Here is a 24451-nt window from a genome sequence, read left to right as displayed (position 1 = left end):
AGTGACTTGGGAATTTATTTATTTATTTTACAAAACTAGACTAATTTGCTGCTGCAGAGTAGCTAATTTAATGTCGTGGGAAAATAAAAGGACTGAAAAAGAGGGAAGGAATAGAGTGATGATGATTTGGAAAATTTGAATCTGCACTAAAACCTAAAAGTTATTAATACAAAACACTGGCTTGGCTTGTCATTTAGTTTAGGTGACCTTTTAAACCGCAAGTATGCAAATGTAGAGGATTTTATCAAAGGATACTTGTTTTCCAAGTGATGTTATGGATATGTGGATATATATAGGGTAAGCACCAGTAAGCATGCTAACAGGCAGACTATCACTACACATTTGTCACCCGTGGTTGCAAATGACTGAGGTAAGAATGTTCTTTAGAGTTGAAATCCCATCAACCTGATTTAATTACCTGCATGCTAGCTAGTTCTTTAGCACTCAGTAATAGCAGTAGAACACACAAAAATCAGCTCAGATGTACTAAAGTTGTTTAATTTTGGTTTGTGATCCTAAATAGGGTAAATCACCTCATTTATGCACTTGCTAATAGTTAAAGAAATAGTTAAAGTATTATCTTAATCTCAATGCAAAAGCAGCTACAGTATGTTTGCATCATAAGGACATTTGTGATTCTTTGTGGTGAACTAAAAACATTTCTAAATGAAGATGAAAGCAGGAGAGGTCTCTGCTGGAAGTAAGGTCAAAGTGGACAACAAATTAAAATGTGCTTCCACCCGTCCATTAGTTATAGACTAGACTAGTAAATTATTAGTTAATTATCAAATTACACAAAAGAGTTGTGGCTAACTGGAGTTTTAACGTATTAACACACTCTGTGTGGTGGTTAACACATTTACCTTACATGCAAAAGAGACTTAGAGCCTTTTATTCTCATTGTGCAGTTTCTTGCACAGCGAAATTGGGTAGCAGGACCACAAAGGTGCAAAAGTAAGAATTAGAGAAACCAATATACAACAAGGGGAAAAAAATAAGTAAAATAAAATAAAAAGCAATGTATATGTATACATTTATGTGAGTGAAACTATATACATGGTGTATGTGTAAGAAACATTGAAACAGAAACATTGTGGGTCTGTATACAAGGGCAGTTATATAATATAATAAATAAATAAGGGTGGAGGGGCTATGGTCATTTAGGGTGGAGATGGTAGTTCTACTGGGACCAAAATATTGCACATACCAAGGATATTGCACATGAGCCAAAAATATTGCACAGAGCATGGAAAGAACTCCAGTTCAAGACCCGTTGGACACACAAACCCACCCTCAGGTGGACACGAGCTGGTGTGACTCTAATACCAGTCCCAAGCCCATGGCAGGGCTGTGTCAGGAAAGAGTTGTGACATAAAATCTGTGCCAAATCAAACATGTGGATCCATTTCCTGTGGTGCTCCGTTAGGGAAACAAGAAAGCAGCCAAAAGTAACTGAGTAGCTTTGCAGGATTCACAGTTCAAACTGATCTTTATTCCTTGCCCTGTGTTTACCCCCTGTCTAAAAGAGCCATTTTAGCATCTCTACCTTATAGACAGCTTTGTTTTCCTCACTTGCTTCCCCTCTCAAACAGAAGGTTTGAGATGCATTAGCCCCCCAGCGCAACCAAGCAACTTAGTTATCTGAAAATATAAATTCTATGACTACAAATTATCACAAAAAGTTTAAATAAAAAAAACAAACCTGCTGCTAATGGTCCAATAAAGTAATTTGAACAAAGCTCTGTCAACTTGTTTAATCTCTAAGTGGTGGATCCAGCACACCAAAGGTCACTCACACCAAAGTTTCTCTAAAAGGATCACTGATAGTGTCTCTGGTTATATAGTAACTACCATGGAACTCTACCAGCCAGGGTTATGGAATAACCACTGCTGGTTGGAGAAGTCTATATTAGCTTTCATTTCCAAGTATGACAGAATGGGTAGATGACATAAACAAACCTACATACTAACCTGACCTCAAATCAGTCTCATAGGCTGTTAATGCAGTCTAATAACTATATTTTGTACAAAGATCAGTCTCTAACTTCCACTTAGAGACAAACTTCCTCCTTCCTGAATGTCTAAAATCACCTCACGTGCAAATGTACAGTTTCAATTCCTGTTAAAGACTCGGTAATTCCCACATAATTTTGGATATTCATAAACAGTAACATACACATGGTGGCAGTTTTGAGGAATGTGATGATATGAAAAATTCAGAGACAGCTGACTATTGTTGCTCGTTTGACTAAACTCCTAACCCCACAGAGCAAATTTGATTTAGGGGCACACTGCTCCTTTGTGCACACTGGAGACACACTTTGCTTTCTAGGTGGACTATGATTTGGTGTTTCACAGTTTTGGCATGTAGGACTGCTAAAGGATAATAAGTAGTAATAGTAGTAATACTATTATATATAGATAGTTCAAGTGTATCTGGTGATTAAAAGCTTCACATTTGACCAATTAGGTTGCCTAAAATTTATTTTAAGATGACCAGATGACCATGTTTATTTGGGACAGAACTGCATTTTTATTTTCCCAGTGCATGTGGAGGGAAAGCTTGTTATTATAATCAAATTAAGGTTAGCCTGTCTAATGCTATGCCAATCAGGGAAGTTACCAAAAAGACACAAGCTTTGCAGATTATGGTGAATATGACGGAAACTATGACACATAAAAGGATGCAGCAGTATGTAGTAATGATAAAATATGTGTGTGTCATATTCGGCTAAAACTTGCTACAATTGTTAGATATAGCTCAAAAAAGGTATGCCAAGCAATGGATGTATCCCTACTGAAACCCAAAGACTGTCACTAGAGATAGACTATTGCATGAGACCAAACTTCAGCTTCCTATTGTTCTTATTATATTTCCTTTACAATGGTAATGGAAAAGTTGCATTCAAATAAAATATACTTGTCTACCGCCCAGCATTGTTGACATGTCCCACTTTGTCTCAGACAAACACTGGATTTGTCCTACATTTAGTTTGTTGAGATCTGGTCACCCTAATCTCTCTTGTCACACTGACATCAACAATAGCGCTTATTGAAAGCATCTCCATTCACTCTCTGTCACATGTCTCACTATATCTTGCCAGGCAGTGATGCTGTTGGAGGAACAAGCGACTCAGAGCACAATGTGAAATGGCAACTTTTTAAGAGCGGTCAGTGAAAAAAAGATGATGTTATGTAAGTTAAAAAATTCAGGAGAATTTATTTATGTGGATAAGAAAAAAAACAAGCTAAGAAAAAAAAACTACAGAAAATGAAGGAATAATGAGAGCCAACGTTGTGATAAACTTTGGTTCTTGATGTGGTAACCAAAAGAGAACAAAGTTCTTAATTGCAAAAAATGTACTTTTTGTCCAATGTTGTTCCTGTTTAATAAGAAGAGACAAACAGAGAAGTGTGGAAGAGAAACACAGCCGCTCAGGAGAGGAAGAGAAAAAGGCAGCTTATCAGCAGTAGATTTGCAGTGGTATGTCAGGAAAGACATCTATGAATGAGAAATGGTATGCGGTAGTTTGTATTCACGTTAGCACTTTTTAACTTTCCGATCAGCTGCAAAATTTAACTCACTTCCAGAAATGGTGGCACGCTGTATAAAATGTAAATAAAAAACAGAATGCAATGATTTTCGAGGATCATAAACCCATATTTTATTTGCAATAGAACCTAGAAAAATGTTTAAACTGAGAAAATGTAACATTTTAAAGGAAAAATAAGGCCACTTTGAATTTGATGGCAGCAACATGTCTCAAAAAAGTTGCGACAGGACTGTGTTTACCCTTCATAGCATCACCTCTTCTTTTAACAACAGTCCAGAAATGTCTGGAAACTTAGAAGACCAGCTGCTGGACTTTTGGGAGAGGAAAGCTGTCCCATTCCTGTGTGACACAGGATTCTAGCTGCTCAACAGTCCTGGGTTCTTTGTCATATTTTTGTTTCATGCTGCATCACATGTTGTCAACTGATAACATACTGGGACTGCAGGCAGACCAGTTTAGCCTGTTAAGCCTGCCTACAGTTCTACAGTGAAGCCCTGCTGCTAGAGTATGCAGTTTAGCATTGTCTTGGTAAAAGATGCAAATAAAACAACATCATCTGGATGGGTCCATATATTGCTCTACCTGTACATAGTTTTCAGCATCGATTGGGGAAAGCACTAATTGTGTGGGACAGTGCTGAGAGTTGTCCATATCTAACTTAACAATTAAAACGGCATATCTTACTGAATTGTTTTTTAACACATAAATAGGGATATCTGGTCACTCTGATACCATCAGAGATGCAGGTTTTTTGGAAAGTTGATAAGCTGGATGGTGACTCGTTGCTTCAGTTTAGATGTGGCGTCCATGTTTTCCAAAATGAATTTTATTTTATTTTTTTCCACCTGATCAGTTTTCCAGTTTGCCTCAGTCCATTTTAAATAGGCTTTGGCCCAGAAAAAATGGTGGTGTTCTGGATGTTCAAATATGGGTACTTCTTTGTACAGAAGACCTTTAACCTGCATTTGTGGATGGCATGGAGAACTGTGTTCACAGACACTGAGTTCTTGAAGGATTCCTGAGCCCATGCAGTGATTTCCATGACAGAATCATGGCTTTTTAATGCAGTTCTGTCTGAGCACCTGAAGGTCACAGACATCCAACACTGATTTTTGAACTTGTCCATTGCCTACATAGATTTCTCCATATTCTCAGAGCCCTTTGATGATATTAAATGATGTAATTGTAAATGATGAGATAGTAAAAGTCTTCACTCTTCCTCTCTAAGATGCTTTTTTTAAAATACCCAATAATACTGGGTATTACACTAGGTAGTACTGACCTGCTAACAGTTAACCTAATTAGCTGTGAAATGTTCCTTCTACTTCACTTACTTTTTCAGCCTTGTGTCCCAACTTTATTCAGATGTGTTAGTAATGTGTTAGTTTAAACACTAGTTTCATATTTTACAGTGAATAAAATTTGGTTTATGAGATACACGAATCATTGCATTTGTTTTAATTTACATCATAAACAGTGATCTTGTAATTTCTAACAATTCTTTTGTACTCCAGGTCAACAATGCCAACAGCTAAGATCTAGTGGTAAACCACCTCTTAGCCTCATTAGCAGCAGTATTTAAGATTTTATGGCCACCTGCTGGACATGAAGAGAAACCTATGTAGATTTACCACTTTTCATTTCTCCCACTGACATAGCTTGTTAAGAAAAAGCATAGCTAGAAGGCACTGCCTTTTGTGAGGAACTTTCATTTCAAAGAATAAGTCAATACACAATGAAACATTTTGTTGTTGCAGCTCCTTTAAGTAGTCATTTGTTGAGATTTAAAAACTGCATAAATACACGTTGAGCTGTAAAAATGCAGTATTGATTTAAGCCAGGCAGACAAACATTGTCTCTTCAATCTCTCAACATAAGACAGTACTCAGGGATCTGATTCATGACAGCGTCACTGAATTTATTTAAGCATTTTCCCCCTACAGTTGAGAAACTGGGCTTACATTTCCCTCCAAGTTCTGAAACCAGCAGAGAAAATCATTTAAGTCAATCTATACTCATTTATCAGCCCCTTTTAATATGATGCTCCTATGAAGAACGACTTACAGTAAACAGCATTCATTATGTGCAGTATCACCCTCTCCATTTCGATATATTTAAATAGATCTATTCAAAACATGTTTGCTTTTGTTCTCGTCAAACTGAAAACTGTTTAGAGGGAACCAACTTGAACTCCAAACTGACCAAACAATCAGAAGAGTTTTACACCACCGCAGGGTTGTAAAATTTTATTTGGACAAATCTGTACATGGAGGTTTTGGCCTTCAGTGTGTTCACATATATAAGCAGAATGGGGACACAGACAGTTAGCTCACTGAAGATCAATCGAAGTGCTATTACTCAAAACTGGACAGGAAGTTCAGTACAATCTGCTTCAGTTTAGCATCTGATGCTTCTGAGATCTTGCCATCAGCCCTGAAACGAAAAACGGATGAGATCAGATTGAACAATTTTGGTTTTTAAAGGCTCAAACATACAGATTTGTTTTTCTTCTTACTTGATGTTGGAAAGCAGGTCCTGGTGCTGGCTCAAAATGTGTTGCAAGAAAGCCTTCTCGAATTTTGTGATCTTGCTCGGCTCCATCTTGTCCAGGTGACCCCTGACACCAGCATAGATGACTGCTACCTGCTCCTCAATGGCCATGGGAGCTGGAAGAACCATTAAAGACAGTTAGTTGCACTGTACAATACCCTGAGGATTTCTAGAGAAATAAAAATAATAATAGTAACTCACAGTACTGGCCCTGCTTCAGCAGTTCAGTGAGTCTGACACCCCTGTTAAGGAGCTGCTGGGTGGCAGCATCCAAGTCAGAGCCGAACTGGGCGAAGGCAGCCACCTCACGGTACTGGGCCAACTCCAGCTTCATGGTACCAGCCACCTATAAAGTTAGGAAAATATGAAATGAGAGAGAACCTAAGATTTTAGCCCTGCGGCTGAATTATATGCAATTCTTAAATACATTTAAAAAGGAGGTCAGCCAGATGTTACCTGCTTCATGGCTCTAGTCTGGGCAGCAGAGCCTACTCTGGACACAGACAGACCCACATTGATAGCTGGGCGGATACCCTTGTAGAACAGCTCAGTCTCCAGGAAGATCTAAAGGGGGGGGGGGGGGGGGGGACGACATGGAGAAGTCAGAGGTGCAATACAAAACATGAACAGATAAACATCAGCTCCGAACACTTTTCAAACAAACCTGTCCGTCTGTGATGGAAATGACGTTGGTGGGGATGTAGGCGGACACGTCACCGGCCTGAGTCTCAATGACAGGCAAGGCGGTGAGGGAGCCACCACCGAAATTGTCGTTCATCTTGGCAGCTCTCTCCAGCAGACGGGAGTGCAGGTAGAACACGTCACCTGGGTAGGCCTCACGACCAGGGGGACGGCGGAGCAGCAGGGACATCTGACGGTAGGCAACAGCCTGTGGGAGAAAGAAAATTATTCAATTTGAGAATAATAGTGACATTTGCACAACATGCTAAACTTTAGTGATGAATAAAGTTTGCAGATTCATCTGCAAATCCTCACCTGTTTGGACAGATCATCATAGATGATCAGGGCATGCTTGCCGTTGTCTCTGAAGTACTCTCCCATGGAGCAGCCAGAGTATGGAGCCAGGTACTGCAGCGGAGCAGCATCAGAGGCAGTGGCAGAGACCACGATTGTGTACTTCATGGCATCGGCATCAGTCAGCCTCTTCACCAGCTGAGCCACAGTAGACCTCTTCTGTCCAATGGCAACATAGATGCAGTACAGCTTCTTCTTCTCATCAGTTCCGTCATTGAAGCGTTTCTGGTTGATGATTGTGTCGATGGCAATGGCAGTTTTGCTGGAATGTGGAATATTGAACTTAAAAAAAATATTCCACTCATCTACAGCTCTCCTATCAAGACCAAACCACTGTTAAAACCCATCTGTGAATTTTGATAATTACCCAGTCTGTCTGTCACCAATGATCAGCTCACGCTGGCCTCTGCCAATGGGCACCAGACTGTCCACAGCCTTGATTCCAGTCTGCATGGGCTCCCTCACAGAGATACGGGGGATGATACCTGGGGCCTTCAGACCCACACGCCTACGGACCTTGGAGCCCAAAGGACCCTGAGAGAGTGAGAGAGAATGTCAATTTAAGGCAAACTTCAACATCAAAATGGTTGCAAGTACTATAATGGTGGGAAATAAAAGTCATGTTGCGATGACTGCCATTTAATTACTGAACTAGTCATGAATAGGTAGAAAAACAAAAAGAACCAAACCAAAAAAAAAAAAACCAAAAAAAAACAAAAAACAGGCAAGATTTCGTCACTGGTCCAAATAACTCGTGGATGCTTACTAATGAGAGACAAGGTCATTTATGAAAACTTAAACTGGCAATTTTGCTGATTAATAGGTAATCTAGCTGCTCTACAAGATAATGTCTGGTGATGAGTTCTTTAAAAAGGCCCTAGTTAATCAACTTGAATGTCACAATCCAAAACAAAAAATTATTTTTTAAAGGTTTTTAAATTACCTTCCCATCGATGGCATTTCCCAGAGCATCCACTACACGGCCAAGCAGCTCCTCTCCCACAGGAACATCCACAATGGCACCGGTCCTCTTCACGATGTCGCCCTCCTTGATCAGCTTGTCATTACCGAACACCACAACACCAACGTTGTCAGGCTCCAAGTTCAGAGACATGCCCTGGAGGATAATAAATATGGTTTCTTGAAAAAACATAACATCACTGAATTGAAACTGTTAGCATTTTTTAGTTTCACAATTTTGTTCAACAAGACAAACCCACGGTGCGCTCCTCTTTAACCATTTTTATATATAAAAGATATGCAGGTTGGAGAGAAACCTTGTGCCTTTGGACTTACTTTCAGGCCAGAGGAAAATTCCACCATCTCTTCTGCCTGGACATTCCTCAGTCCATACACTCTGGCAATACCGTCACCAATAGACAGCACACGCCCTGTCTCCTCCAGGTCTGCAGAGGTGTCAGCTCCCAGGATCTTCTCCTCCAGGATGGAGGACACCTCAGCTGTGCCTGTGAAAGACAAAATGTCAAAAAATAAATACAACTGGATGTTAAAATCACTGGAAAAGCTTTCCCCAATAATCTATTGAAACACTTAGAAGTAGAGGAACAGTTGAGAAACAGTTGTGAAACCTTCATGGTTTTATGCTGCAAAAAGGATTAATTTTGTTACCTCAATGTGCTTTTACCAAAAAAACAAACAAAAAAACAAACAAAACAAAACCAAAGAATGAAAATATGCATGGTTTAAATTTCTAAATGACATAATTAGAATGAAGAGTTATGTGGGTCTCAAACACCAAACACTGATGATGCCTTTTCTAAGATAAGGTGTTCTTAGACGTACACACAGGGATTACACAGCAGTTTCACCGGCATAGCAGAACCAATTATTTTAATAAGTCGCCTTTATGAGATGCCCTGCATTGTACAGGATGAAGTTTCTGGTCTGTTGTTTTTGACTTTCTCACCCGTCTTCTGCAGCCATGGTCTGTGTGTGTGGAGGTGGTTGACCCCAACGCAGGCGGCCGGAATAGTCTTTGACACCTGGATTCAATAACAAGCACTTAATTAAAAGTTGAGCGCAAATGAAAGTTAAGAGACATTTAAATAAGGATTACAACTGCGCTTCTTGCAGTGAGGCAAATGTAAGTTTGTGCAGCGGAGAGGAGTTGCGCTGTCAGGCTTTCTGACCTTCAAAGCGTGGCTGAATGAGCTGTTAGCTGACAGCTAGCATTAGCTTGAGTGCTACATTTAGTGCTACAGGACGAAATCAGTCACTTCACAAGGGCAACATTAAAAAAAAAACACGATTAAACATCCAATTTCAAGACTTTTAGCATCGATTGTTAACTAGGACTTATTAGAAGGGTATTCGTAAGCCGGTGACAGGTTAGCTAGCGGCCTGCGGCATTAACGTTACCCTTCACGCCCATAAATGCTCGCACGGATATTAAATAAACTTACTGCAATATTCTTAATAAATGCAACTTGCTTGGTTAAAGTACTTACGAATCCAGCCCTTCTAGGCAGGGTTCTGGCCAAAGCTGCTGCAACTCTAACGGATAGCATTTTCTCGGGTTGCTAATGACCTGTCCTCAACTGTTAGCAGCTCCGACCTGCCTGTGAGTGAATGTAATGGCTGAATGAACTCTTCTTCTATTAATGCGACTCTGGTCCTGGTTCCCACTTTAATACTCATCGGTGCCCCCTACTGACGCGGAAATTATACGTTACACAAAATAAAAACGTTATTTTGTGCAAACCAACTTAACTTAAATGAAAATGGCAAAAAGAAAAAAAAAAGATGTACAACTGTGGGTGCTTTGCACCAACTGTGCCAACATAAAATATAAATAGTAGACAGCAGGAATAAATAGTAAACAGGAGAAATATAAACAAGTAAGAGGGACGTATAAAAAACAAGAGAAATATAAAGCATAACAGCAAGGCACAACTAACAAAACAGACTGGGATTTGGTACATTGCTGTTCTGAATTTAGTGCATTTATATGCATATATATTTTCGATGCATGTGAAGATAATCCTCTCTTTTAATTTAATGCCTTTAAACAACCAGTCAAAAGCAGTTCCCAGTATAATAGTAGATAATGCTTTACTTTAGTTGATCTTTGGTTCTACCACATCCCAAAAGTGTTCTAGTGGAGTTAGATCTGGTGAATGTGGAGACCATTTGAGTACAATGAAAGCTCCTGTTGATAACAGCCATCAGAAGAACTTCTATTCTCCAAGTTTGGTTCTAAAAGAGGTTATGTGAGTTACTGTTGCCTTCCTATAATCTCAAAGCAGCCAGAACATAGTCCCCTGGCCTCTAAAATCAACAAGGCATCCCATAACGTCTGCAGTTTGTAAAATGCTCATACCAACTCATCTGGTACCAGCAACCACGCCGCTTTCACAGTCACTTATATTCGCTTTCTCCCCCATTCTGATGCTCTATTTGAACTTCAGCAGGTCAGTGCCTTGAGCTGGTGCCATGTGATTGGCTGATTATTTACATTAACAGGGAACTAAACAAAACCAAACAAATCGGCCAGTGAGTATATTGAAGTGCACGCGATAACATTCTTATACGTACTTATTTATCTTATCTATTAACTTGCTTTTCCGAGTTGAGGGTACCTTAGTGTGATTTTTTTTTTTTGCTAACAGGGAAATCATATTTTTGATTATTTCCTACTCTCTGCGAATGCTTAAGAAAAGAGCAATTGCGTTGAATCATGGGAAATGTAGGCCTTAGCGCATCTAGCCAGGACATCTTTGCCTCTAATGCGTTTATTTTTATATGTATATTCTACCATTTCTTTCAAATGGGTTTCCAGTGAGTCTGCTAATGTTGCGGACATACATTAATAAACAACAGTGGTCCTTAAGTGAAGATTTCATTATTTAAAGTCAAGACTACAAGTTACTTCAATGTGCCGTTTGCGTTTTTAAGCCTGTTAATGTGTTTACATTGTTTCTATAAAGATTAACTTTGCAAGGTCGGATAGGTTAACCCAGAGATAGCTGCAGCTTTGGCATGTAGCGCTGCAACATCGCCCTCTTTTGCTCCGTAGAACAAATGACATGTCTGCTTTTGTCAACGACAACCAGGCGAGTCAGACAGTCATTTGGTTTGGTTCGCCTGTAGTGTTTAGCCAAGCCAGCCAGCAACAACCAGCCGCCTGAATGTAGATCCGCATGGGCTACTACCACTGTATATCTCCAAATAACCCAGCGGAATCATAAAATAAGGATCCCAGGATGGTGTTAGTGCATGTCGGATATCTGGTTCTTCCTGTATTCGGCTCAGTAAGAAACAGAGGTACGGTATTAATATTCATATCGATCCAAAACATGTGCCCTGTTTATCTTAATATTCACTGCAGCTGTTGGGCTAGCTAGCTCGAGCTCCGCCGTTGGGTTAGCTCCCGTTAGCTAGCATGAAATTAATGGTCAAATTGCTTGCCGACGCGATAACGCTTTATATTCGCATCCGTCGCAGATTAATATAAGGCACCGAATTATAAGGTTTGCTAGGTGCAAATACAGCGAATTAAAAATTAACTTCGTTGCTACAGATAAGCTAACTGGCTTCTTGGGCTCAGACTATTTCTTGAAACATTTCTCACAAAGGCTTGCACATGCACGCGACATGCGGCCAAAATGCCTCATGTAAAAAAAAAAGAAAAAGAAACACATTCCTACATAAAAAGACGTCTTTATTAACGTGCGGTGTATTTTTATTTGTGAGGGTTTAAGAAAAATATTCAACGTTTCCTCGAAACTACCGTGTTTGTGCTGTAAAGAAAAATACCGCAAAATAGACGTAGCCTGTCCAGCCAGTCAGCTTATCTGTGCACGGATGATGTCATTTGAAGATCATCTGCTTCTGCTAACGCTCGCCGTTTTTTCCCACCGTGATTCCAGTAGTTATTACAATTATTACCCCTCTCAATTGGCCAGTGTGCTAATCGATAAGTGGCCAGTCGACCGGGAGCCTTTAATTCCGGGCTATCAGTGTATCCGTCGCCCTTTTCTCTCATTTGCTAATTGGCAATTCAGCAGCTGTTTGTTTGAAGCTGCCGAATTGCAAAAAGAAAAAGAATCGAGTGTGGGGTATCAGTTAAACAATGATAAAGCTACAGTGCAACATTAATTTCACAACAGTGGCATCAGTGATTTTCATTGTGCTTTTATTTCTGTTCTTATTTCCCTGTTTCATAGTATGGAGGCTGGCTCTACATTCTGCATTTATCAGATCTTTGTCGTCCCCCCCCATTGTGTAGCTAATGATCATCTGCTGCTGTGTGGTGTGGCGTGGCCTCTGCCTGTTCTCTGCATTTAGCTGTATTGTGAATCCCTTCTTCATTTCCTCTTTCCATCAGAAGACGACATTGGTATTAAAAAAAGCACCCCCCCCTTTCCCAAGATGTACTCAGCCATAGACTTTCCATGTTAAACAGACTAAAACAATATCTAACACCTAGGACAGAGCACCTTTTTTTTGGTCTTTTTTTCTGTCAAATTGCTGTAGCACTGAGTAAACATTTTTAGCTCTTTTCTAGATCAGTTGAATGTCATTGTGTACCTCCCATCCAGTCTTGATAGACAACATGCTGTAAATTCCTGTAAAGTGGATACATTTTGCATGATCTCAAATACTGCACTGCATTGTTGAACACCAGAATTTGGCTCATCTTTTTCTTCTCTTCACACAAGGTGCAATGTACATGATTAAAGTGACCTGTGATTGAAAAAACAACAACAAATAAATAAATTAAAGCATGCAAATTGGGACCACGCGCATGCCATTTTTTACTGTTAAAAACGTAACATTTAAATCAGTGGCGATGTCACTTGAAATGACTGAAGGTACACTGCACCTCCACACAACAACCTGCCATAACTGTCTCCATTTTTTTTGTGTAATCCTTTTGTTCCCTTTTTGCAAATTTCAAGCTTTGAATCACACTGAATTGTCAGGGCCTGTTTTGCCCTTTTACAGGCATCTGAAACTCTAAACGTTTAAGTAGGAAAACATGCTCACTGGTGGTTCATCACTTCTCAATTTACCCCACTAACATAAGACCAAAATGCTATCCATTTCACAGGGATGCCTATTTTTCCTGCACTGCTAAAGAGATCCTCTATTAGTAATAACGTCTTTATTGTTTGGTTGTGGTTTCTCTTTACCTTTTGTTCTGGTAATAGTACTTTCAATGCATGGTCACATTTATGATTCATAATTTTTTGTTTATGTTTTTTCTACATTTGACTAGTGAAAAATCCAATGTAATCTTTCTGTAGAAAAGATGTACCCTGCTGTACTGAAATCATGTGCTGTAGCCAACACGTCTGCTCATTGGATGCCGCTTTTGTTCTTTTTAACCCTATATGGAGCATGGTGGGCCTTGCCTTCAGTGTATGTTGTTTATTTTTGTTGCATGGAGTTATACTATTATTACAAACAAACAAGAAAGAAAACACAAATTCCACAAATACTAATATTTTTCAATAAAGAATATAGTGTTTTTCCTAACCTTCAGTGTGCTTCTTGCTGATTTCCATTTATTGTCCTCCCTCTCCCTTGTCCCCTATCTGCTCCCCCCCTCCTTCCCCTCCCTCCACCCCTGTCCCCACCTACCCACCTCCTCTCCTGCTGTGACAAAGATAGACGATTTCCACGCTTACTTCATCGCAGGGCCCTGAATGAGTCTATCTGCTGTCATTCATGGTGATCGTTCTCACTGAGACGCTTGAAAACGCAGTGTGCTACTTGCAGTCTAGACTCTGAGCCTTTGACCCACGGCAGCAAGGTCATATCTTGTTTGCTCGGCTACGCTGACAAACTGTCAAGCTGAAATGCGAAATCTGGAAAGCTACACTGCTTGTCTTTCCTGTATTTAAAATTCAAACTGCAATTTTCAAGCGTGCTCCGAGTAAATGCAATGTAGACTTTGCCTTTTTCTTCATAAATTATTATTTATTTATTTTTTTGGAGAAATCAAGTGTTTACGAGCAAAGTAGTCTTGTCTTTTGCACTTCTATAAGAAACTGTTTAAAAGTCAGACATGGCAGAGCATAACTGTGGTTCCCTCTGGCAGAGATCCCCTCCCCCCAAAATCTGATCAAAGCTAAATTTAATTATTCTCAGTCCCACTATGATACAAAAAGGTCTCCTTAAGCTTAACCAGGGTATTAAAACCATATTGCAACACAGCACAAGCTAGCCTATGTCTTTATTTTCCACTCCTTGTCAAGTCTCGACAGCAGTCTGTTCGCTGCAGTTGCCAAATAGCTGTGGTTGGAGAGAGTTAAAAAAAGCATTCAAGCTATTTCCTGTCAACTCCTGAATGTTCATATGGGAGAAGAATAGCAGAGCTTTACTGGAAGTGTATAACAGAGAGACAGCTGATTTCAGTAGAGCACATTTATAATGTGAATTTAATGTCTAGTTTAATTTTTTTTATATGGAACAGGTTGTTCTTTACAGTTGTGTAGATAGAGACTTGGCAGAGAAACAGTTTAATGTATTTCTTACAGGCAGTGAGGTAATAATGGTTTACTTCTGAGTGCACTGACCTGCTGTCAGCTGCAGAATTTACAAGAACTGAGCTACGTCGATATCTGTATAGGGGTACGGTTCTTCTGTTCTGATCCAGTTCCTTTGTCTGTGAAGACGAGGAGTCGATCCAGGGGCTGGAAATGCATTTAAAGAAATGAACGCTTGCGCTTTGTGTGGAGCACCAAAAATGGTTTTCATTCTCATGGTACTTGTGGTAACCATCATTTTCCCACCCCCACAGAAGTATTTTTCACCCTAGGTAAGAGGTAGGGCTTCATTAACATGCTATATCTCACACACAGTGACACCACATTTCACCTACTATTAATTCCATCTAATTTCCCCCCTCAGGTACCTGACAACTTCTCCTTATACTCCACAGGATCCCATTTCAACCGGCAACAGCAACAACAGCAGCAGCAGCACAGCCATGCTACCTCTTGCCGGCACTTCCAGTTAGGTCCTCAGGCCCCGCTGCCCATGGACTTCCCCATGCCCCACCCAGGGCAGCCACAGTCAGGCATTAACCCCCACCTGGCCCCGCCTAGCCACCAACACGGCCCTCCGCTCCACTCGCCCCTCAACCCTTTGCCCGCTCCCCAGTTCCAGGACATCCCTGCCCCTCCCTTCCTACCTCAGGCATTACACCAGCAATACCTCCTCCAGCAGCAGATCCTCGAGGCCCAGCACCGACACATCCTGCCACCCTCCAGGTATCCACACAGCTTTATGGTACAAAAAAAAAAATAGAGAGGAAAAGGCAAAATATTTAGTTTAAGCACCTCGTTGGTAACTACTGGAGTTGTGCAGTGACATTTTAAATTTAAATGATAAACTCTTATTTTCCAGGATGTTTTCAAATGCTTAGTTATTTGTCTTAGTAGACGGACCCCAGAGAGAGTTCCTCACCAACCCCACAGGCTGCGACCCGGCTATGAGTTTGCTCCCCCCCTCCATGTCCCTCCGCAGCCTGTGGTTCAGCAGCCCCGCTACCTGGCTGAGGGCACAGACTGGTAAGCAGTGCATCTCTCTCAACGACACATGCAGCGCCACAGATGCAAAAAGCTATTTTTTTTAGAGGAAACATCAACAGACACCTTATTTCGTAATGTGAAAGCATTTTTTACCAGCTCATCTTTAGACCATTTAAGATAAATGTCAGTTACAGACACATTTTAGATTTGAATGAATGAGTTCAAGATGAAGAGTTGAAAGCAAATAAATTGCTGTTGTAGCACTCTTGTCAATGGGAGTCTTGAGTGAAATCACAGAGTACAAATTATAAAGACCAAAAAAACAAAAAACAAACACAAAATAATGACCCAAAAAATCAAGAAGTTCCCAAACTTCTTCTTAATGTATTTATTTAAGTAGCTCATCGCTTAATTTTAGCTATGTGTGCTACAGCCATTTGTCCACTTACCTTCTGCTGGTCCATGTGTATTGATTACTTTTATAATATCAACTCTCACACATTTGCTTGCATGATAACCAATTTTCATGTAATCAAATTTGCTGTATCTGACCTGGTATGGGGATATATATATTTTTTAAAAATCATATTACAATCTCACCGTTTAAAAGATTTACCCATTGAGCAGCTACAGAAGTACACAAGTCTGCTGTTATCGAAGCTCAGTGTTCCAGAGACCTCGCAGTGTTCCACTGGCTGATTTGTTTTTTCCGTTTCTGTCCAGGGATCTAAGTGTGGACGCTGGGCTTCCCCCCCACCAGTATCACATCCACCCGCTGCCGCAGCACTATCAGCACTACTTGACCTCTCCTAGGATGCACCACTTCCCTAGAAACAATGCCTCAACGCAAGTGGTGAGCTCCCCTCTGCCTCCATACGATCAATCATGTTCATCTCGATGAACTCACGGCGACTCTTCTCCTGGTTTCTGAGATTAATCTCAACACCCAGGATGACCCGTGTCCCTATTGTTCTTTCTGATTTCTGCTGCAAAGCTGACGCTAGCTTCTTTTATCTGTCATCTCCTAGGTTGTCCATGAGATCAGAAACTACCCATATCCCCAGTTGCACTTGCTGGCTCTGCAGAGTCTCAACCCCTCCCGCCACGCATCTGCAGTTAGAGAGAGCTATGAGGTTTGTGCGCCTATTTCCTCGCTCTCCTCAGCAGACGCACCAGTCTACACTAATTTATCATTGTTTTCTCTGTGACCAATCTCTGGATAGGCTTGAGTGGTAGCTGATTTTCTTATTTCCAATTACCCAGGGCTCCAGATGCTTTAAATGGTCCAGCTGCCTTTAATCTCATGTCATTTGTTTTCATTTCAAGCAAGGTGTCCTGTTCCTTAAGGCACCGATTTGATTACATTACACACTTTAATATCTTTTTATTGTGCATATTTATTTCTGTTATTTTAGTGGCAAAATACAGAAAGGTCCTTCCTTTAAAGGCAACTGGGATTTTTTTTCATAGGAGCTTCTGCAGCTGGAGGACAGACTGGGCAGCGTAAACCGTGGAGCGGTCCAAACCACCATTGAGAGATTCACTTTCCCCCACAAGTACAAAAAGGTAGGGCTGGAGACTCTTTAGCTCCTTGCTGGATTAAATATACCTTTTTGATGTGGTACGGTAAAGGGGAAGAACTGAAGATGCGAAAGAAAGGGATAGCGAAAGGCAGCAGCAGGTTGAAAGGATCAAAGAGCAAAGACGAGAGTGGAATGAAGGTCACGTCTGTCACTGTAGTTCAAAGGTCAAACTAATTTCCGTTGCCAGATTAGTGAGACAGGGCTGCAGTGTTCACAGTTCAAGGCGCTGGATGACTCATCTAGCTGTCTGCAGATATGTACGTGGAATGAATTTAAAGAAACGTCTATGCCAAATATGACCCAAATACTCAGAATGCAAGATTATTTGGTACATTTTGAGTGAGCAGGAGTAATTGAGTCATTTCCATCTTGATGTATATTTTTTTCTGGGAAGTATAATTCAAAGACTTTTTTTTATTCTGCCTGAGCTGACTCAGAGACCCCTGTGGCATAAACACTGCACACTTCAGTAATTAAAGTGTGTTTGCTCTTGTGTGGTTTTCTGTGCAGAGAATACCACAGGACCTGAAGATGTGTCTGGATGATGAGGAGCTTGACACCGATGAAAAATGCACCATATGTCTGTCGATGCTGGAGGATGGCGAGGATGTCAGGTACTGCTTTTTCTTTGGTTGGTTATGCAGATGTTGATGTAGGCTGCGCATAAAAGCGCTTTTTTTCCTAGAAGGATGTATTTGTTTCTCACATCCTGAAATAGTATCGCATTATCAGTCTGTTTGTCATTCAGTGAATGTACCACTGTGGTTCAGTTAGATGATTAGTGCCTGTAACAGCAGGTTGAGGTTGATTTGTGGATTTGGATGCATTGCATTGAATTTCAATTTACACATTCATGTCCCCCTCAGGAGGAATCTGAATTACTTTGCTCATCTCCTAACTAAACTTAAATGTGTCCCTTAACTTGGGTTCATGACTATATTAATACCTACAAAACTAATTGCATTACCCTCACAGACAACTGGGTTTAGTTACCCCTCTAAAAAACAATTTCTCCCAAAGCCTGTCAGGGTAAATGCTTTTCAGGATGATTAGTCCTCAGAGGTTAATTTACTAATTTATCCTTAACCACATTTCTTTCCCATAAACTGGATATAAAGACACAGGATCTAAGCATTTCTAAACCCTAAACTGGTTCTGCCACCTAAGTTAAAAAGCTTCATGTCTTAAAATCCCATCACTGGATTTCTCCCAGCACCTCATCTTAAAAACCCTCCCCGCGGGCAGCATTAGCTTCTCACAAAATCTTTTGATGTGTGTCCGGTGTTGTGATGTGTTCAGAAGTGACAGAGCATATTATTTTACCCACTGAATAGGCGGAAAAGAGGCAAGAATAAACAGAATCTTCTGCATTTAAGGGAGGGATGGAGCTGTGATATGGTAGTAGACTTTAATTCTATTCAAATAAAGCGTACACCCAACATCTCAGCTTGATTGTGTTACGTTTGCTCTGGTTTATGTTGAAAATCCTCCATTATTTATGACACAAGCAAATCTTGGCACGTGTGGTCCTAAAATACATATCGGGTGATTTGATATGAGGGAACACCTACAGTAAATATATCATTATTGTACCTCAAACACAGAATTCCTCCTTATGACGTACAACGTTCATTTTAAGCTTATTCCCCCCACATATGAAAGTCAAATGTGAGCTGCTTTCAGATGTCAAACGTGAATCATAGTCCAATGGCTGGATTTATTCTGGATACAAATGGATTCCTGGGTATGACAGACCTATGAATCATACGCATGTGGAAGCCTTAAAGACCGTGAAGTTTGTGTAACAAAGCAGAGCAACAACAGTTGTTTTATCCAGCTGTTAGTTGAGCTGAAGGATGAAGCTTGTTGTCACTTCTGGGTTCACATCAAGCAGGAAACCACCTTTAAATGTTTAATATTAAATATTATTCAACCTAAGAGTGTAAAAAAAGGTGTAAAGAGGAAAAAAAAATCATACAAATGTCCATTTATAGTTTTGTTTTTGTTATTTGAGAAAATGGTGTGCTTGTATTGTCAAAAAGCTTTAGTTACTTTCACTCATTGGTGAAGAAAAACAGCAAATTCTCACCTTGACGAAGCAGCAGCTCTGTGTTTTTTGGTATTTTTTCTTTAACAATTAGTGAAATATCAAATTTAACTTTAACAGCTGTTGTAGACAGATGAAAAAAAACCAACTTCATTCAGCTGCATAAGTAAATGCATTAGAAAACATTAGGAAATTCAGATTTTGTATGTAAATAATCTTGCAGTGTAATCACTTACTTTAAAAGCAAGTAATTGGCACACTGTGAAAAAACTTTCACTGCAATTGCTCTTTAACATCTTCTCAAGACGTGCTGATTATGTTGTGGTTGTAAAATAGAAAGCAGTGGTGTGCAATCAACATTTCTGTGAATGTTCTTTTTTCCAGGAAAAATGACTTTTGTCTAGATTTGGTGATCAATCAGCCACTTATACCGTAAACCTCTGGGATTATTACACAGCTTGACATTTTGGAAGGACGCTTTTACGCTTGTTTTAAATTCCTGACCTTGTCTCTCCTGTCTCCTCAGGAGATTACCCTGCATGCATCTCTTCCACCAGGCGTGTGTGGACCAGTGGTTGGCCACCAGCAGGAAATGCCCCATCTGCAGAGTGGACATTGAGACTCAGCTGACCCCCGACAGTTGATAGCTCCTGTTGACTTCTGCAGCTATGGATCTTGGTCTTGTTAATTTTCCATTGCCCTCCCTCCAGGGGGAGAGGCTCTGCCAAACACCCCTCTTCCCCTCTGCATCACTCAACGAGCCTGCCTTCTGAGACAGCTGTGACAGAGGGATCAACAAAGCACACTCACCTACAACGCAACGAGGGACGGGGGGGTTGATGCACAGATAGGCGCCTGGACTGAGGTTCGGTTTAATGGACTTGGCTGGATGTTAAAGGTAGGAGTGGACGTGTATGGACAGATGTGCTGAGGCTTCACACAGTTCTGTCAGATTGTGTACATTTCTCCATACAGCCGCCAAGAGAAAGGGTACTCTGACGACCAACCTCCCCAGCTCAGTGTGGTGTATCAAGGCCATTTCTCTGCCACTATAACCAAACCCTTTGCCCCATCCCTCTCCCCAGGCCTGTGAAAAATCCTTGAAGCTGCACTCTGCCCAAGCCCTCAGCACATCTGTACAGAACATTATCAAATGATTAGCATGAGGTTGTTTGGTGTGAACTCTTGTAGCTGAACGCTTGTGGTGTAATGGAGTATAGTACTGAATAAGTATTTACAGAGTAACAGTGTTGTGTAGCAAGCAAAAGCCTTTTGAGAAATATGTTTGTGAAAAATAAAACCTACAGAGAGGGTGAATACAGCTCTAACAGTAAGAATATTCAGTGTGTTTAATCGTAGGCAACCAGAGAAAGAGCTAGTCATGTAAAAAGGCCAAAAATCCCTCTTTCTTGTCTAACATGGTTTTGGATTTACAGTTAGTAGATGCCATCAGAGTTGATGCTAAAAACGCTAACTGCAGGCATGGCTTCCAGTGATCTGTGTAGTGTCGTAGTCGGGCCTCTATAATCTAGAGCAGAGGCCTCTGATGTGCATGCTGTATGGCAGGCTTGGGCTGTGTCGTTAATATTGTGGAGCAGTAGAAACAGGGACTGTGTCTGTGCATGTGAACCGTATATTATGACTCTGATGATCCCACTCATTCATAGAGGAGGACAAGAATGCACCTGATACCCCCTTCCCCACTCCTTCCCCCGCACCCTTCCCCACTCATCCCGAGTAGACCAAAGTTGCCGTTAGACACTGATCACCGACCAGCTAAGCATTGCGCTCCTAACAGGACTCAAAGAGCTGCCGGTGGATCCGTGTCTAACAGCAACTCCTCTCTGTGGCCTCGCTCATGGTCATGGTCACGCTCGTGATCATGAGAGGCCGGCATGGGCTTGAGGATGCAGTGCCTGAGTCTTGCCATCAGAGTACCTGACATTTGTATTACCTATCACCAGAACCTTATTGCCTATCGAACAAGCACACGTGATTTCTATATCCAGTGAATGGCCTCTGTTGTGTATCGGCTCCTTTCATTTCAATCTGAGTTGCTCCCACTGTTTGATTTAAAAACAAAAAAAGAAGAAAAAAAAGACTGTTTCTGGTGTTACAGGGACAATACAAACTAGTTTGCCTGTGATATGTGCTAGAATGTGTATGACTGTCCCCACCCCCTCTCCCCCCATGGTCGTAGTGTATGGTATTGCTAGAACAACTGTGATACGTTCAGTGATAGAAGCTGTTTTTCTATATCATGCATGAACCATGTTGGCGTAGTTCACTTGAAGGAGGGTGAAAGGGAGAAAAAGCCATCCATTTGAAAAATACCAAACAATTGTTCTTAACATTAATTTTGTTTTAATTGTCTTTTTTTCCCTGCCATTTCGTTCTTTCTTTTTTATTACCTGTACACTTTTCTTTCTTCCTTCTTTTTCTTTTTGTTTTGCTCACATGCCAATCTGGACATGGTACTAATATGCCGAGTCCTTGTCCACTTTAACCATAGTGAAGAAAAAGCTGCAATGCTGCAAAAACATATTTATTGTTGTTCTAATGTAGCTTGTGTTTTGTAAATGCACTATAATATGGAGTTGCCTGATTTTTTTTTCTTTTTTTGTTTTGGTGGTGTGGGTTCTTCTTGTCCTAGAGTTTGTGTTCCAGTTCAGTTAAATATTTTCATGCTTCCTTGTGTATTATTGGAGGGTAACTTGACTGTTTGTGTTGCGTTTGTTTTTTTCGTTTGTTTTTTTTTTTTCCTTTCTTTTCGTATGAAACCTCCATCCAAAAAACTACAGATGGATGAAAATGGAGGTTTGCTAGTTCACATAGAATGCTGTGATTAAAGATGCCTTAAGTATTTAACAATCATTATTTATTACTAACTGTAGCTAGCTAGCTATCGTGGTGGAATATTTAATGTCTCTATCTCATAACTTTGCAATTTAATCAATATATTTATTTAAAATAACACAAAATATTAAAAAAAGAATACCTCATTATGCATTGGTCGGTGGGGATGCTTTTGCATGCCGTCTGTGTTTTCTTTTTTCGGAGGCGAGATAAAAAAAAAAAGAAACTTGTTGAAAAATCGACTGGGGTTGTTTCCCCCGACACATTTTTTCTAGCCAGCATGGTGCTGTTGATCTGGATTACATTCCATTCATATCATCTCTCGATTTTTCTTTTTTAATAAATGTTTTACTTTCTAGACATCATCCCTGCTTTGATGCAAAGCAGATGTCAGGGTGCAGCCCTTTTTTTTGTTTTTTGTCTTAGCTCGCTTCTGTTGTCATAATCAGTCACATTTATTTTAGTTTTTCCACGTTTTAAGTTGACCACAATATAAATCATATCTGGGTCTCAATTTAGTGCTTCTCTTTACGACCCACATTACAAGCTGTATTATTTGTTGCTGGCAGTTGCTTTGTGTGGGATTATGGAACGTATATCTAACATGCTAACTTGAGCCATTGATCTTATTGAGCAAACTTCTGGTGTACTGTGGTTATACAATATAGATGTTTTACACCTGGGTATAATAAGCTAACTACGTTTTCGGTGTGCATTTCTTATTAATACTCTACTAATCCTGCAAATTATTATAACATATATTGGATTGGAATGAAGCTGGCTGGTCTTACTATTATGATTTCATTTCGTGCTCTCACTGGCCTTACCCCGTGCCCTCCACAGTGTACCCCATAACTCCAGAGCGAACTGGACAGTAGCCATAGTATTAACTCAAGCTGATGAACCGGAATGAACAGTAGAACTTAAAGCACAAGCTTTTTAATGCATGTCCTTCTCAGGTTTTCCTATGTGTATGTGGGAGTAGCTCTGTAGATGTGTTTAATATGATGCTGTACCTTCTTGAATATTTCAGATGTTTCTTTGCTGCTGAAAAAATGTTGATTATTAACCTGCCAGTGAAAAAGGGAAGTGGCCATCTTTGTACAACACACTGCTGTTTTGCTGTAACCGCGCAATGTTTTATGATCTTGAGTATTTTATAGAAAAGTAGAAGTATGTATCAATAATATGAAAGCAATAGCTAAATCATAATGAAGAATAACATGATCAGTGAATATTGTGGAAAATCTTTAGATTCACTCTGGGTGGATTTTGTACTGTATTTATTACTAATGATGATGCAAAAAGTTGCATAGCTTAACCCAAACTGTTCTGTCTCTTTTTTATTTATTGTCTTGTATATGATCTTTTTGTATGTGTTTTTCAAATAAACTGCCTAAAATGCTGAGAACTAATCTGATCCGTGTGTCATTTGGAGTCATTTTAATTTAGAAAAAACATTTCATTTATGGAACTGTAAGCTATCTGAATTACACGTGTTGGACAACATATCACAGACAGATCTGTAACAGCATACAGTGGGTCCACACATTTTGGAAAACGGCACAATCTTTCCAAACTTGCCTCTGTACACCACTGTATTGGATTTTAAATTAAGCAATCAAGATGTTATTAAACAGTGGAAGGTCTAGAATCAGGAATGCAGAGGAGAGGGAGTATCTGAAACAGGCTCTGTGTGGTGTGTGAGGTCTGGCTTGACAAAGGAGGATGCTAGGGATAGGGTGAGATGGAGGCAGACGAGCTGCTATGGCGACCCCCAAAGGGAGCAGCTAAAAGAAAAAGAAAAATCAGGACGATATTAAAGTGGAGGTTTTTTTTAGTTGACAAATATATTGCCCACTTGTTAAAGTATCTTCACTAATAAGACAAGCATGACCGATAAAGTCATGCCTTGGCTAGGTGTCCGTCATCTGTCCATCCACAGCTGACAAGATTCACTAATCCTCCTGGAGTATTGGTCAGATTTGATCACCTAGTGGATTTTCATCCATATTGTGCTCACGGTCAAGCTCGAGGTCACATTTATTGTTCTCACTGGATTTTCATCCTGATTAGTTTGTGCAATATAGCCACAATGACAAGGAAGCCTACTATATCGCTTTCTTTCTGTATTTCACGGATTACAATACCTTGTAAATTGTTATAGACAATAGTCACAGTAAGCCAGATGAGCTACTTATGACAATGAAGTTCTGTTTTTTGTATTTCTTATGCAATCCAAGATTACCTGAAATCTGAAAATCATAGATAATGTCCATGTGGTGATACACTTATTTAAAAATAACAATCAACATATAAAGAAAT

The 24451-nt window shown here is 40.2% G+C and overlaps 2 protein-coding genes across 4 annotated transcripts; one reads left to right on the top strand and one right to left on the bottom strand.

The window, feature by feature from the left end:
* Positions 1-5785: 5785 nt before the first annotated feature.
* LOC101475228 (ATP synthase F(1) complex subunit alpha, mitochondrial) lies at positions 5786-9764 on the bottom strand. The gene is made up of 11 exons (XM_004547125.4): positions 9608-9764; positions 9067-9142; positions 8436-8605; positions 8083-8256; positions 7507-7673; positions 7101-7401; positions 6769-6993; positions 6561-6668; positions 6306-6450; positions 6070-6220; positions 5786-5987 (listed from the first exon to the last, which is right to left on the bottom strand). Exons 1-11 carry the CDS (start codon positions 9665-9667, stop codon positions 5909-5911), a joined length of 1656 nt encoding a protein of 551 aa, XP_004547182.1. The 5' UTR covers positions 9668-9764; the 3' UTR covers positions 5786-5908.
* Positions 9765-11068: 1304 nt separating this feature from the next.
* On the top strand, positions 11069-23546 carry ark2cb (arkadia (RNF111) C-terminal like ring finger ubiquitin ligase 2Cb). 3 transcript variants are annotated; one of them, XM_004547130.5, is made up of 9 exons: positions 11081-11423; positions 12326-14925; positions 15049-15379; positions 15548-15679; positions 16364-16493; positions 16669-16773; positions 17111-17206; positions 17734-17837; positions 19797-23546. In XM_004547130.5, exons 3-9 carry the CDS (start codon positions 15147-15149, stop codon positions 19912-19914), a joined length of 918 nt encoding a protein of 305 aa, XP_004547187.1. In that variant the 5' UTR covers positions 11081-11423; positions 12326-14925; positions 15049-15146; the 3' UTR covers positions 19915-23546. The 3 variants fall into 3 exon arrangements, with proteins under 3 accessions (XP_012773518.1, XP_004547185.1, XP_004547187.1); XM_012918064.4 differs by lacking the exon at positions 12326-14925 and having other exon boundaries at positions 11069-11423; positions 15551-15679; XM_004547128.4 differs by lacking the exon at positions 12326-14925 and having other exon boundaries at positions 11069-11423.
* Positions 23547-24451: the final 905 nt, after the last annotated feature.

This window comes from Maylandia zebra, linkage group LG12, assembly GCF_041146795.1.
Source record: "Maylandia zebra isolate NMK-2024a linkage group LG12, Mzebra_GT3a, whole genome shotgun sequence".
NCBI lineage: Eukaryota > Metazoa > Chordata > Actinopteri > Cichliformes > Cichlidae > Maylandia > Maylandia zebra.
This window is presented reverse-complemented; position numbering and strand designations above follow the sequence as displayed.